The sequence below is a fragment of the Octopus bimaculoides genome, chromosome 18, assembly GCF_001194135.2.
Source record: "Octopus bimaculoides isolate UCB-OBI-ISO-001 chromosome 18, ASM119413v2, whole genome shotgun sequence".
Taxonomy (NCBI): domain Eukaryota; kingdom Metazoa; phylum Mollusca; class Cephalopoda; order Octopoda; family Octopodidae; genus Octopus; species Octopus bimaculoides.
This window is the reverse complement of record NC_068998.1, coordinates 13939457-13954063: the sequence shown is the minus strand read 5'-3', so window position 1 is coordinate 13954063 and position 14607 is coordinate 13939457. Positions and strand designations below refer to the sequence as shown.

The following is a 14607-nucleotide window of genomic DNA, read 5'->3' as shown; positions in this document are numbered from 1 at the left end:
ATAATGCTTTACATTGTTTTGAATTAATCCTGCATCATCTTGTAGTAGCTTCAAGATTTCAGTGATATACTCTTTTGCTTGTTTCAGTCATTTGACTGGCCATGCTGGAGCACTGCCTTGAAAAGTTTTTTAGTCAAAAGAATCGGTACTTATTTTTTTTTTTTTTCCAGCCTGATACTTATTCTATTGGTCTTTTTTGCCCAACTGATAAGTTACGGGGACGTAAACACACCAGCACTGGTTGTCAAGTGGTGATGTGGGAGGGCAAACAAAGATACACACATATATATGATGGGCTTCTTTCAGTTTCCGTCTACCAAATCCACTCACAAGAATTTGGTCAGCTTGAGGCTATAGTAAAAGACACTTGCTCAAGGTGCCACGCAGTGGGACTGAACCTGAAACCAAGTGGTTGGGAAGCAAGCTTCTTATCACACATCCATGCCTTGTTTATTTTCAAAATTACATTGTAGAATAGGTGTGAGAGGCCAGATCTGTCCAGGTTCACCATGAAACAGGAAGAATATTTTGGGCCAGATATGGCTGCTTTAAATGCTAAAAGGTTATAATAGATACTTTGACTATATAGATGATAGAAAAATAGATAAACCTCACTTGCAGTAGGATTTTATTTCTGCAGGATGTTGTTACTTTTTTAGTTCCTGATCAGCATTGGCTGAATAAACCTATGTTTAAATCATTCCAACTGTGACTACCCAATTTTTTTGTATATCTATGACAGCAGTGTCATTTTGGTTTCAAGACTGTAGAATATGATTTGAGAAAAATCTGGCTGCTATTTCTAGCAGGTTGAACAACTACTGATGGGATTGTTTTCCACACTATAAATAGAAGAGGTGAATTATCCATAGGCCATAGGTATTCAGTGAAGGCATGTGACTTAGTGATTAGAGGTGTTTCACTCATGGTTGCAAGATTATGGTTTCAATTCCTGGACTGGGAGGTATGTTGTGTTCTTGAGCAAAATGCTTCGTTTCACTCAGCCTCAGTCTTCTCAGCTATAAATGAGTAATCCTGCAATAGGCTGGTGTCCCATTCAGTGGGAGTGTTGTGATCTCAGTCACTTGTACGCCATGGAAACAAGGCAGTATTGTCCTGGGGTTGATGATGATGATGATGATGGGTGTTCAGTTGAAACTCACTATAGATATTATTAAAATTTGCACTATACCAACTATTCAGCTGTGGAGAATTGACACAAAATTTTCTGGAAAACTTGCCTGTTATTAACTAACACCCTGTCTAGGAGAATATTTGTATTTCATTTGGTTAAAATAAAATTTAAAAAAAAAAAACATTGGTGGAATGCTTCTTTTAGTACACCATTAACCCCTGCACATCTTCTTTATATCTTTTTGAATTTTCAGAAAATATTTGCAAATTTGTATTCTACATGTATTCATATGATGATGCAAAAACCAAACAAAAAGAAAGATTTGGTGTGTGATTTAAGGGCTGTTTAGCTGGTTCTGTTTTTTTGCACATCTCAACAGCAGCTTATACACTCAGAGTCCATAGGCAAAAAGTGGTTGAGAACCCCTGATATAAAGTACCAAGTGCAGTTTGTGGCAAAACTTTAAAGGAACCATAACAGTGCATAGTAACACTAAATATTAAAATTGTAATGCTTTATATATGAACTGGCTTAAGCTGTGCAATGTGTGGATATTTCATTACAGATAAAGTGCAACAGTTGCTGAATGAAGTTGATGCAGAGGTCCGTCGTCACCTGACGGAATATCAACTCAGTATGGTCTGTTGTCAAAGGTAAATTAACAAAGTAACACAGTTATTTTTTTGTGTTTTCTCGTAACTGTACAAGGGGGTGCTGTAAAGTTCCTGGCTTTGGGTAAAAGAAAATACTGGAGGATCAGTTAATTATGATTTTATTCAGCATATTCTCCTCTCAAATTCACATACTTATTGCAGCAGTCCTTCTTTTTTTACTAAACCTTTTAAAAGAACTTAGAAGGTTGGGCCTCCAACCAGGTTTTTCATGATACCCTTAAAGCCAGGAACTTTTCAGCACCCCCTTGTATCTTGTTGTTCTTTAGATCCAAGATTAGCCCTCATCAAGCAGGCTATAACTTCTCAGTCTTATTTTTTTAGACACAATATCAGTATATTTATGATTGCATAATCCAATGTATTCTTCCTTTAAAAGGCAATAGGATATGATGTCAGAGAGATTTTACTCTTGCTTCTAATAGCACTAGCAGCCATATAGTCATGGTGAATGTGGATTGTTTTCAGACTCTTGTTGGGTCTCTTCCTTCTGATGGTTTCTCTAAGTTTTTTGAGTGTTTCAATGTACCATTCATTGTTCACATTTGAGAAAATCATGAAGAATGATTTTGTCATTCCCTGAAACAGTTGCCATGACTTTTTGCAATGATAGCTGACTCCTGAAGTTAGGTTTTGGAAGAAAGGTGTGGAACCATTCCGTGAACTGAACCTTTATTTCCAGATCATGAAGATATGCCTACATTACATCCCTGGGTTGGTAAAGAAAAAATCAAAACAAAAAGTGTCTTCTTTGGTTTCCAGCACTTTTAGCAGATCAAAGCAGACTGCCACACTTCACTCATTCAAATCAGGTGTTAACTGTCAAAGTACCCACTTTGCACACATTTCTAATACCCAAAGACTTGCACCATCTTCTGTAATGTATGAGAGGGTGCTGAAAAGTTCCTGGCTGGGTATCACAAAAGGCCTGGTTGGAGGCCCAACCTTCCAAGTTCTTTTACAGAGCTTAGAAAAACTAAAGAACTACTGTAATAAGTGTGTGAATCTGAGAGTGGAATGTGTTGAATAAAATCATAATTAACCGATCCTCCTGTATTTTCTTTTACCAAAGCCAGGAACTTTCAGCACCCATTAATTTTCTTTCCATTTTCAAATGCCCTGTGTTCCCTCCCTTTCTATTTTGGTATACTCCTCTCTCTCTTTCTTTCTCTCTCTCTATCTCTCTCATAATTGTGCAAAGAACTAAACACTTTACCTGCCTTATTTTCCTCAGGTGGCTTGTGGTTGGCTTCAAGAGAGAATTTGATTTGGAGGACTCACTAAAGTGCTTTGAAATCATCAACAGTCGTCATTTAGAACTGACAGCTGTCGAAACAGAATTGATTCGTAGGAAAGACTGTAAATTTGATTCTGATGACTTTGGTAAGTTTGCTGTTTTCAGGAACTCTTGACTCCACTCACTTGTAATGTCTTCTTTCTGTTCTAGGGAAAATAAAATTGATAGAAGTTCATGTTATCCTGCCAACTAAATGCTTTTGAGAAAATTTTAAACACTGAAACAGAGGGCTTATATATGCAATGTCTAGACGTTACATGTATAACACTAAGTAACACAATTTTTGTTCTTGGGTAGCAACTGTTATTTCCTATGAAAAATGACTAATATTTCCTTCAAACTTTGTTTTTGTTACATTTATTCAATCCCTAAAGAATCCCTCTCAACACATGGCTATAATGCTTCCCCACTACTCCTGCTCATGATCAGAGATGCACATATTATTAGCCACTAATATGTCAAGTCATAATGTAGCTGATAAAGAAGGTTTAATGGACTACGGTGATTTATATTATTTATATATCCAGCTAATGAAAATTAAATTTTGTCAGTAAGGTGGACTTAATAGTAAATTTAATGATTAGTATGTATAATTGAATATGGTTTTGTAAAGTGTACATACCGCCTGTCACTCTTATTGTTTAAATAAGATAAGTGCAGCTGATAAAGTAAAAACCTCTAAGTAAATCATCATCATCGTTTAACGTCTGCTTTCCATGCTAGCATGGGTTGGACGATTTGACTGAGGACTGGTGAAACCGGATGGCAACACCAGGCTCCAATCTGATTTGGCAGAGTTTCTACAGTTGGATGCCCTCCCTAATGCCAACCACTCAGAGAGTGTAGTGGGTTTTTTTACGTGTCACCCGCACGAGGGCCAGTCAGGCGGTACTGGCAACGGCCACGCTCAAAATGGTGTATTTTATGTGCCACCCGCACAAGAGCCAGTCCAGGGGCACTGGCAACGATCTCGCTCGATGTTAGTAAGGTGGACTTAATAGTAAATTTAATGATTAGTATGTATAATTGAATATGGTTTTGTAAAGTGTACATACCGACCGTCACTCTTGTTGTTTAAATAAGATAAGTGCAGCTGATAAAGTAAAAACCTCTAAGTAAATGGTTATAGTTAATTAAGTCTTTAGCATTTAAATCAGCTATATCAGGCCCAGATATTCTACATTCTTTATGTTCAAATGGGATAAGCCTGGTCTCTCACACCCACCGTACAATGTCATTCTAAAACTAAGCAATTTACATCATCAAAATCTGAAAGCTTCAAGGTAATGTAAGATTAATTCCAAAACAATGCAAATAAATAAGCATTACATTTGATAAATAAATCTGAATGCTGAAGTGTTAAATTCTTATTTTCATTGCAGGAGGTACTCTACGAATGGTGTCTTCGATGGATAAGCCACCCTACTCATTTGACATCTTCATGTGTGCTGCTCTTTTACTTGAATTGCGAGAGGAAATATTTAACTGGACGTCATTAGAAGATATATATGTTGGAATGAATAGGTCAGTCAGTGTTTAAATTACATCTGACATTGATGTATTTGAATTTTGAAAACCTGCCCAACTCTTGTCAATATGAGGAAAGGGTATTAAAAAGATGTTTAAAAAAAACATTCCTTGTTGTAGACAAATGGCGTAAATACACTTAAAATCAGCTCACAGTGCCACCTACCCAGACTGTGAGATGCAAGCATTTCAGAGTGATTATCTCCTCTTCAGCCACAGAAACCAGACAGGGTGCACTGTGAGCTGATAAGAGAGATTGTCACTCTTATGATATTTCCATCATTGTACGACGACTGGTTGTGCTAATCAGCAACTCACTGCAAACAAATTATGGGGTGGTAGCAATAAGAAGTGATTAGTATAAATACAAGGTTCTTACCTGTTTGAATATGCTTGTTGCATATTTGAACCAGTAAGAAAGCCATTCTCTGTGTTTTGCCATAATGTAAAACAATGGTGATAATCAGTAAAATATATTTTATCGCTCTTTTATGAAAGCTCTTATTCAAAACATTACACTTCTTCTTTCCCTCACTTGGACAAAATAATTTATTACTCTTTGTAAATTTTCAAATTTTTTTTTTTTTGTAATTAATTTGTATAATTCTATATTATTTTAACATAAGAATCCTTACTGTTTTTTTTCTTTCTTTTCAGCATAAAAATCAATCTAGATGATGCAATTAAAAAGGGTGAACAGCTTTTCCATCATTATTGTAAAAAAATGGTAGATGACTGCTTTCTTGAAGTGAATCCTGGCCTTTCTTCAAAGGCACTTTAGAAAATCTTTATAATTCGAAATATTTTTTTTTTTAATATACCCTCTCAAGGAAATGACTGGACTATATTTTGCTCAGGACTTTTGATAATTGATTTTATTATTATTATTACTATTATTATTATTATTATTATTATTATTATTGGTGAGTGCTGTGTATGGTGTTAAATTCTTGGTGATCCAAGTCTAGTACACAGTTTTGATTTCCAATTGAAACTGCTGATGTGGCTAACCGACATCACAACTTCCTGTTTCTTCTGATAGCTTCAGGTTTCTTGCCTAAATAGGAAAATCACAATCATCAATAATTTATTATTATTACTATTTCAATAATTGTTATTATTAATATTATTGACATCATCTTCATCATCACCATCATGTCCTCAATAAGCTACACATACTTTAGTAATCTAATTTCCTGTTTTTATTGATCTTATGAAACGTGTCATGCAATTTTAATGTTTTATCTTTTCGTATAAAATCAGTATTGTTGTATATTTTCAATCAAAACTACTTGTTTTCAGCAACTAAGAATATATCTATCTCAGCCAAGCTAAATGATAGGTTTAGATTGTTAATGAAATATATTTTTAATGCTCATTTAAGCTAATAAAAATTATATACATAATAGTATACTCTGCTCAGTTAACTTAAACTAAATATAAAATAGCAGTCAACTACCTTACAAACCTGTCTTTATCATATTAGGCAATTATTTACCTGTATATTGTTATCACAATAACACAGTTTTAAAATATTTTGAGAAATATATGCAGAGTCAATAGGGCTTTTTATTAATAATTTGATGTCAAACTGGTTTGCAACAATTTGTTGGCACTCCGTCGCTTACGACGTCGAGGGTTCCAGTCGATCCGATCAACGGAACAGCCTGCTCATGAAATTAATGTGTAAGTGGCTGAGCACTCCACAGACACGTGTACCCTTAACGTAGTTCTTGGGGATATTCAGCGTGACACAGTGTGACAAGGCTGACCCTTTGAATTACAGGCACAACAGAAACAGGAAGTAAGAGTGAGAGAAAGTTGTGGTGAAAGAGTACAGCAGGGTTCACCAGCATACCCTGCCGGAGCCTCGTGGAGCTTTAGGTGTTTTCGCTCAATAAACACTCACAACGCCCGGTCTGGGAATCGAAACCATGATCCTATGACTGTGAGTCCACTGCCCTAACCACTGGGCCATTGCGCCTCCACTTTTGCAACAATAATGCAGTGTGAAAATGACTTTCGATAATGACGCAGTGGCAATATCATTTGCCACTAGCTCAATGTCAAAAGTGTTTGATGATAACACACCATAAAACTGATCTGCAGCTGATGCAGTATTAAACTATAGGCACAGTTTGGCTGAATGGTTAAGATGTTTGTTCTGCAATCAGGAGGTCCTGAGTTTAGTCCCATTCTGTAGCATCTTGAGCAAATGTCATTTTCTATAGCCTCAGGTCAACCGTTATCTTGTGAGTGAAATTGAATAAATGGAAACTGTTTAGAGGGATGGAAGGCATGTGGCCTGATGGTTAGGGGTTGCACTCATGGCTATGAGATTATGGTTTTGATTCCTGGACTGGGTGATGTATTGTGTTCTTGAGCCAATCACTTAATTTCATGTTCGGGTTCACTCAGTTGTAAATGATTTCCATTCATAGCAGGGAAGTTAACCCTGCGATGGACTAGCATCCTGTCCAGTGGGGAATGTTGTAATCTCAGTCACTTATATGTCATGGAAATTGAGCTAACCTCCAACTTTCTAAGTTCTGGGGCTCAGGGAAAGGTGATAAAACTGTATAGAGGCCCGTTTAATGGATTGTACCTATAAACTGGCACTCTGTCAGTTACAATGATAGGTGTTCCAGTTGCTCTGATCAACAGAACAGCCTGCTTGACATCATTAGTGTAATGTAGAAATTTTTTGGCTTCAGTGCAGTGTCAAATATTAAGAGTACTTGGTTTCTAAATTCAATGTTGAATTAACTTTGCAGTGGTGTGCTACTGAAATAGCTTTGCACCGGCCTTGTGAAAGTAATTATTTTACATCATTTTAGAGTTGATATTACATACCAACCCTCCTGACAACTTCATATTTTTGTTGACATGTTTTTACTAGAACATACTTTTGCTCATGTCTCATTCACCAAGTGCTGAGATATGTTACAGTGATGCTCATATTAACATGCGACATTTCTTATTTATTGATACATCACATTCATCATTAACTACTGACTTACCATGATAACACTTCTCATTGGTCGAGTGTTGACTCCTCATATTGACTCAGCATTGAAATACCACAGGGATATAGTACAGAAAATTTACAGCAATTTAGTATTAGCAAATATTACCATAAGGATGCAGTGCATAGATTCTATATTGAACTGATGCATACTAACTAGGTGTTGACTGTTTTATATTACTGTCATATAATATGGAATTTTTTGTGAGACTAGGCACAAGGTTAAATTCAACACACACACACACATATATATATATATACCGGAGTAAGCACATAAATGTGAAAGACGGTGGAAAAAATAGGACTCGAATACCAGAGGTAGAGTAATATGCTTTATTAAAAAGCAGCAGAAATATATAACAAAAAACTGTTACTCAGAGTTTCACGTTCCTATTCGTCAGACAGTTTTGTCCGACGAATGGGCACGTGAAACTCTGAGTAATAGTTTTTGTGATATTTCTGCTGCTTTTTAATAAAGTATACATACATACATACAGACAGACAGACAGACAAACAGACAGAGATATCAGTTGAATTGATTTTATAATAATTACTGATAATGGATTAATTTACAAACTCTGGTGTAATAAAAGGTAAAGGTTGCAACTTTTGTTGAATTTGATGTCAGAATGAATTAAAGAGATATGAGACTAGTAAATGTTGCTTTACCATTTCTGCTGACTCATCATAGCTTCGCAAAACCTCTTTCAATGTTACATATTATTTCTTGAGTTCCAGTCCCACCAAGGCTAACTTTGCCTCGATTTCTTACAGGGCTGATGTTATAGATTATGTCCCCTACCTGTTATGCTATGTAATGTTGGTATAGATTTTCATACACTGGGTAAAAGTCATGACTATATGTTTGTACTAACGTTGAAACTCCAAACTACTGTATAACATTCATAGTACAGCTTTAAATCTGTCTTCATGTCACTATAACATCAACATATTGTCTGATTGCTATAGGTTTTGACACAGTGTTTAACATACTGTCACATCGCATGCCACTTTCCCATTGCAGTGCTCTCATGATGTGATATAAGTCTGTTGCTAGCATGTTTCTTTTACTTGTTTCAGTCATTGGATTGCAGCCATATTGAGGTACTGTCCTGAAGGGATTTAATTGAACAAATTGACCCTAGTACTTATTTTTATAAAGCCTGGTACTTATTCTGTCAGTCTCTTTTGACGCCAGTTGTCAAGCAGTGAGTGGACAGATACATACACAAAGACACAAACATATATATATATATATATATAAATATATATATATATATATATATATATATCCCCCTCTCACTCACTGGGAGAGAGGCACAAGCACATACACAGACATATACACACACGGCAGTAACTTCCGCCTACCAAATTCAATCACAAGGCTTCAGTCAGCCCGGGGCTATAGCAGAAGACATTTGCCCAAGGTGCCACGCGGTGGGACTGAACCCAAAACCATGTAGCTTGGAAGCAAGCTTCCTAACCACACAGCCATGCCCATATATATATATATATATATATATATATACTACACTCTCTGAGTGGTTGGCGTTCGGAAGGGCATCCAGCTGTAGAAACTCTGCCAAATTAGACTGGAGCCTGGTGTTGCCATCCGGTTTCACCAGTCCTCAGTCAAATCGTCCAACCCATGCTAGCATGGAAAGCGGACGTTAAACGATGATGATGATGATATATATATATATATATATATATATATAAACATATATAACATATACACACACACACACAAACTATGGGCTTCTTTCAGTTTCTGTCTACCAAATCTATTCACTAGGCTTTGGTTTTCCCAGGGGCTATATAGTAGAAGGCACTTATCCAAAGTGTCACACAGCAGAACTGAACCCGAAGCCATGTGGTCGGAAAGCTAATTTCTTAGCACACAGCCATGCCCATGCTTTACCATGCCTGCTCATGTTGTTAGTTTATATTGTCACATGATTCTTATTTTTATTTCAATACCAAAACCTAATTTTACCTGTGCTGATACTTAACATTAGCACATTACAATGTTACCATAACATTGTACTGTGTTGTCGCATCCCACCACTGCAATGCTATACTGCCATCACATCAGTTAATACATTACCACAACGTAGGCTTGTCACACTGTATTGTCACCCTATTGTATTGTTACACTTTACTGTCTTGCCATTTTGCCTAGATATAACATAGTCAAGGTCTCATTGCATAATACTCTCACACCCGTATAAACTTAGTGTTGTATTATATTTTTACACCAATGTTACTGTAATGTAATGTTCCATATGAATGCATGTCGTGTTGCTGTGTTTATATAATAATGTCTCACTGCTTTGATGTTCATGTATTATTTCATTTTTTTATTATCTCACCATCGCAATGTTAGCATATATATTTTCATATTACTTGCAATTTTATTTATTTTTCTTTTTTTTAGTATATCATAATGTCACTGCAATATAGATATGTTTCACTGTGTTGTCAAAGTGTTGCAATGTCAGTATGTGAATACATACATACCTATCAATCTGTCTGTCTGTCTCTCTCACTCTCTCTCTCTCTCTATCTATCTATCTACCTACCTATCTACCTACCTACCTACCATCTCATATGTGCCATTCTTCTCCTGTATTCAATCATACCTCTGCAGTAATACAATATTATCACTGTAGTGGTCTTGTTGTTAGGGCGCTGCACTCACTGTCAGAAGATTGTGGTTTCAATTCCTGGACTGGGAAGTGCATTGTGTTCTAGAGCAAAGCACATCGTTTCTTGTTCCAATTCATTCAGCTCTTAATAAGTAACCCTACAACAGACTTGCATCCTGTTCAATGGTAATGTTGTGATCTCGGTCCCTTATATTAAAACCAGGTACCTAACTGTACGAATCCTTGGGCTTGAGACTAATATCCAGGTGTTAATGATAATGATCATAATTACTGCAATAATATTATAGTCACATCACTTCAATGATACCATATTATGAAACTACTACTGCATTACAGGATTGCCATTTCACTGCAATGGTACAGCAGTGTCACACCACTATGGTGATACAATGATATCACACTATTGCAAGGAAACTTTGTTGTCACACCTTACAGTGATACAATATTGTCATACCTCTACAATGATATGTTGTTGTAACACCACTTCAGTAATATAGTATTGTCACACCTCTGCAGTTACAACATTGTCCCATCACTGTAGTAATACATTGTTGTCACACACCTGCAATGATACATTGTCATATTGGCTATGGTGACACAATGATGTTATACCTTAGCAAGGACACATTGTTATCACAACATTGTAGTAATCCAACATTGTTACATCATGACAGCGATAGACATTTTCGAGCCACTGCAATGATAATACAAAATCGTCCTGTCACTGCAATTTTTTTTGTGCTTTTATTGTTTATTGTTATTATTATTGTTGTTATTGTTATACAAATTCCACCGAGGTCGACTTTGCCTTTCATCCATTTGGGGGTCAATGAAATAAGTACCAGTTACACACCGGGGTCGATGTAATTGACTTATCCCCCCACCCCAAATTTCAGGCCTTGTGCCTATAGCAGAAAGGATTGTTATTATTATTATTATTATTATTATTATTATTATTTTAAGGCAGCGAGCTAGCAGAATCGTTAGCATGCCGGGTGAAATGCTTAGCGGTATTTTGTCTGTTGCTACATTCTGAGTTCAAATTCCGCTAGAGTTGATTAAATAAGAACCAGTTATGCACTGAGGTCAATGTAATCGACTTAATCCCTTCCTCCAAATTTGAGGCCTTGCGCTTCCAGTAGAAAGAATTATTATTATCATTATTATTATTATTATTATCATTATTATTAAGGTGGTGAGCTGGCTGAATCGTAAGCATGCTGCAAAATGCTTGGCAGTATTTCATCCATCTTCATATTCTGAGTTCAAATTATGCTGGGATCATCTTTGCCTTTCAACCTTTTGGGGGTTGATAAAATAAGTACCAATGGAGTACAGGGGCCGATGTATTCGACTATCCTCCCCGCCAAAATTTCAGGCTTTGTGCCAATAGTAGAAAGAATTATTATTATTATTATTATACCAAGAACTCGATTTGTCATTGTTATTGTTGTCACTTTCATGCCACCATGCGCCACATCGTCCTGCTTATTTCAATTTCAAGATCCTTGTACTTTAATGGTTTCTCCACCTTCTTCCAGGCAATGTTTTGGCCAGAAGAGGTCATATAATTGTTGTTGTTGTTATTATTATTATTATGATTATTATTATTATTATAATTACTATTATTATTATTATTATTATTATTGCTTATTCTTCACACACACACACACACACATAAACAAAACCCAAAATAGCTGCCTGTGATCTGCTGTAAAATTATTTTGTCTAATTTCAAGGAGACATTATATGAAAATACATGAAAAAAAAAAAACCAAAAAAAAAAAACCTAAAAGAACTAAAGAATTAATGATTTTAAACTCTAAAACTGAGTGTGTGTTTTTATTTGCTTTGCATATTTTTCAATTCATGTTGTTTCAATAAGTGTCATCATCATCGTCATCATTTTTTTAGCTTCCAAGTTTCATGCTGGCATGGGTCAAACAGTCGACAAGATCTTATTGTTGCAAGGACTGCATCATGTTCTAATGTATGCTTCGGTATAGTTTCTATAGCTGGATGCTCTTCCTGATGCCAACCACTTTACAGTATGTACTAGGTGCTCTTTTTTTGATGCCACCAGCACTAGTGAGGTTTCCATGAAGCTTGCAAGACCAGAAACCCTACATGAGTTGGGTGGTTTCCACCTTATGATAGGAGATGAGGAGAGGAGTGTTGATCAGAGAATTTACATGCTACCCACATTTAGAAAGGAGGGTTAGAGACAAAGATCAATAGGAGCTGCAAAATTAATATTTGTCTTATTGTTCCATTTAGTTTTATGAAAGAACTTATCCAGATCAAGCAGGCTTATCACCAAAGGCGTTCCAGCCATGACTTCTTGGGAGACCTAGGGCTATATTAGCCAGTGTGTTCTTCTCTAAGGCAGTGAGCTGTGATCTGAGGGAGATATGGTTCTTATTTCTCACATATTGTACGACCATGTAGAAGCTCTCTACTGTTTATCTCCAGATCAGCTTTGACTGAGCAGATCCATGCTGAGATGTTTCAAATATATGTTCATATATAATGTAGTTCCAGATGTACAATAGTGTATCTGGAACTACATTATCGTAGTTGTTCACTTTATGTTTAAAGATGGCATGGTGTTTTTTTGGAGGAAGACTTGGTTGCTATTTCTGCAGAATGTGAAACTGCATAGAGACCTTATGGGTTCATAGAACGGATGGTTTTTGCATATTGCTGGAGTGTTTTTTGATAGTTGTATACTCTCTCACCCACAAAATATGATCTATGTAGACTGAAGCAAGCAGAGCTATGTAACTTGACTTTGGAACACAATACAAGTAACTATAATAAAGCTTGATTTCATATGGTCAATAGTCCAACACATCCATCTCAGTGGACCCCTATTATCAAAAACCAACTATTGCTATTACAACAAAACAACAACAAATAAATTAACAAAGCATCTAGGATACTTTGTCTGTAGAAAAGATACTAGAATTCCTTGTATCAAAGGTGAACTAGGGAAAAAAAACAAGCAAGTTCAGAAAAATGTAGATAACCAACAAAAACAAAATCATATGTTCATTAAAATAATTTATTTAAATTTACATAAATATCACAAGAATAGAATTTTGTCCTAAAGCATATTACACCTCATTAATATCCAAGTCTTACCATCCAGTCCTTGTTCACAATTTTCACTATTGTAAAATCTAAGGCATCGGTGACTTTTATTCTTTATTCATACAAGATACAAATGACAATTATCTTGACAAATAATGGCTTGAGTGTATATGTGTTCATCTAATCTTGAAGAGATGAAATAATGTTTTAAATTATTTATTTTATTTATCATAGAATCTGACTCAACAGTGACTGGTAACACTTCTCACCTGCATCACTTTAATCTTACACTAATTACATTGAAATTTATTTATATTTCTTTTCATACAAAATTAGACTAAAGTGTCAACTTAAGATAATAATACCTTAGACAATTGAGAGAAAATATCAAGTAATAGGGATATGTGATATATGTCTAAGGTTTTCAAAATTTAAACCAAATGTGAAAGAAAAAAAAAAAACCCAAAGTCTTATTTAAAAAAATAAATATATATAAGCAGAATCCTTGATATAGTACTCTCTCTGCTTTCATTATATACTTTCTTCTGTAGTAAAGGCAAAGCTTATCTTCCCTTTAATGTTACTTCATTGAATAGGCTATCAAAATTCAAATAAGCATCAAAATAATGATACATATTTGAATATTGTCTTTTTTTTTTAACTCTGTAAAGCAGTGCTTGGCACACTGATCTGCCATGAGATGATGCTAGGTATGCCGCAGTGTAACCTGAATATAATTTTTTCCCTCATACTTTTAGTTATATTTTCAGTTCAGGTGTGTCATTGAATTTTGAAAAGAATATAAGTGTATCGCAGGTAAAAAAAAAAAGGTTGTGGAGCACTGCTGTAGAGCAATGGTCCTCTTTATTTTTTACTTTGCTATACATTAAAAAAAAGAGACAGATACTGGAGCGTTTTTGTTTGGAAAATGAAAATAATGAAAAATAACTATGATGTAAAGTTAAAAATTTAGGAAAACCAATAGAAAAAACTATTGCTTGGCTTGTTTCATGAACTCTTTTTCATACTATGACACAAACTTCACATTTTAAACAGATTTGAATTCAAATAATCCACCAGTATTTCATGTTAATTTATGTTCCAAACACCTATCTAATCTCACAGTTAATTTACTATATTTTTCATTATTTTCAAAATTAACTGAAACAAAACAAGTGTATTTCAACAGA

The 14607-nt window shown here is 35.3% G+C and overlaps 1 protein-coding gene across 9 annotated transcripts in view; it reads left to right on the top strand.

The window, feature by feature from the left end:
* The window catches only part of LOC106878545 (small G protein signaling modulator 1), a 48449-nt gene extending 34134 nt beyond the window's left edge, over nucleotides 1–14315 (top strand). For all 9 annotated transcript variants that reach the window (XM_052974515.1, XM_052974517.1, XM_052974513.1 and 6 more), the window contains exons 9-12: nucleotides 1701–1788; nucleotides 3041–3189; nucleotides 4486–4627; nucleotides 5288–14315. In XM_052974515.1, coding sequence (XP_052830475.1) covers nucleotides 1701–1788; nucleotides 3041–3189; nucleotides 4486–4627; nucleotides 5288–5411 — 503 coding nt within the window. In that variant the 3' untranslated portion in view covers nucleotides 5412–14315. The remainder of the gene's footprint in view (nucleotides 1–1700; nucleotides 1789–3040; nucleotides 3190–4485; nucleotides 4628–5287) is intronic.
* Nucleotides 14316–14607: the final 292 nt, after the last annotated feature.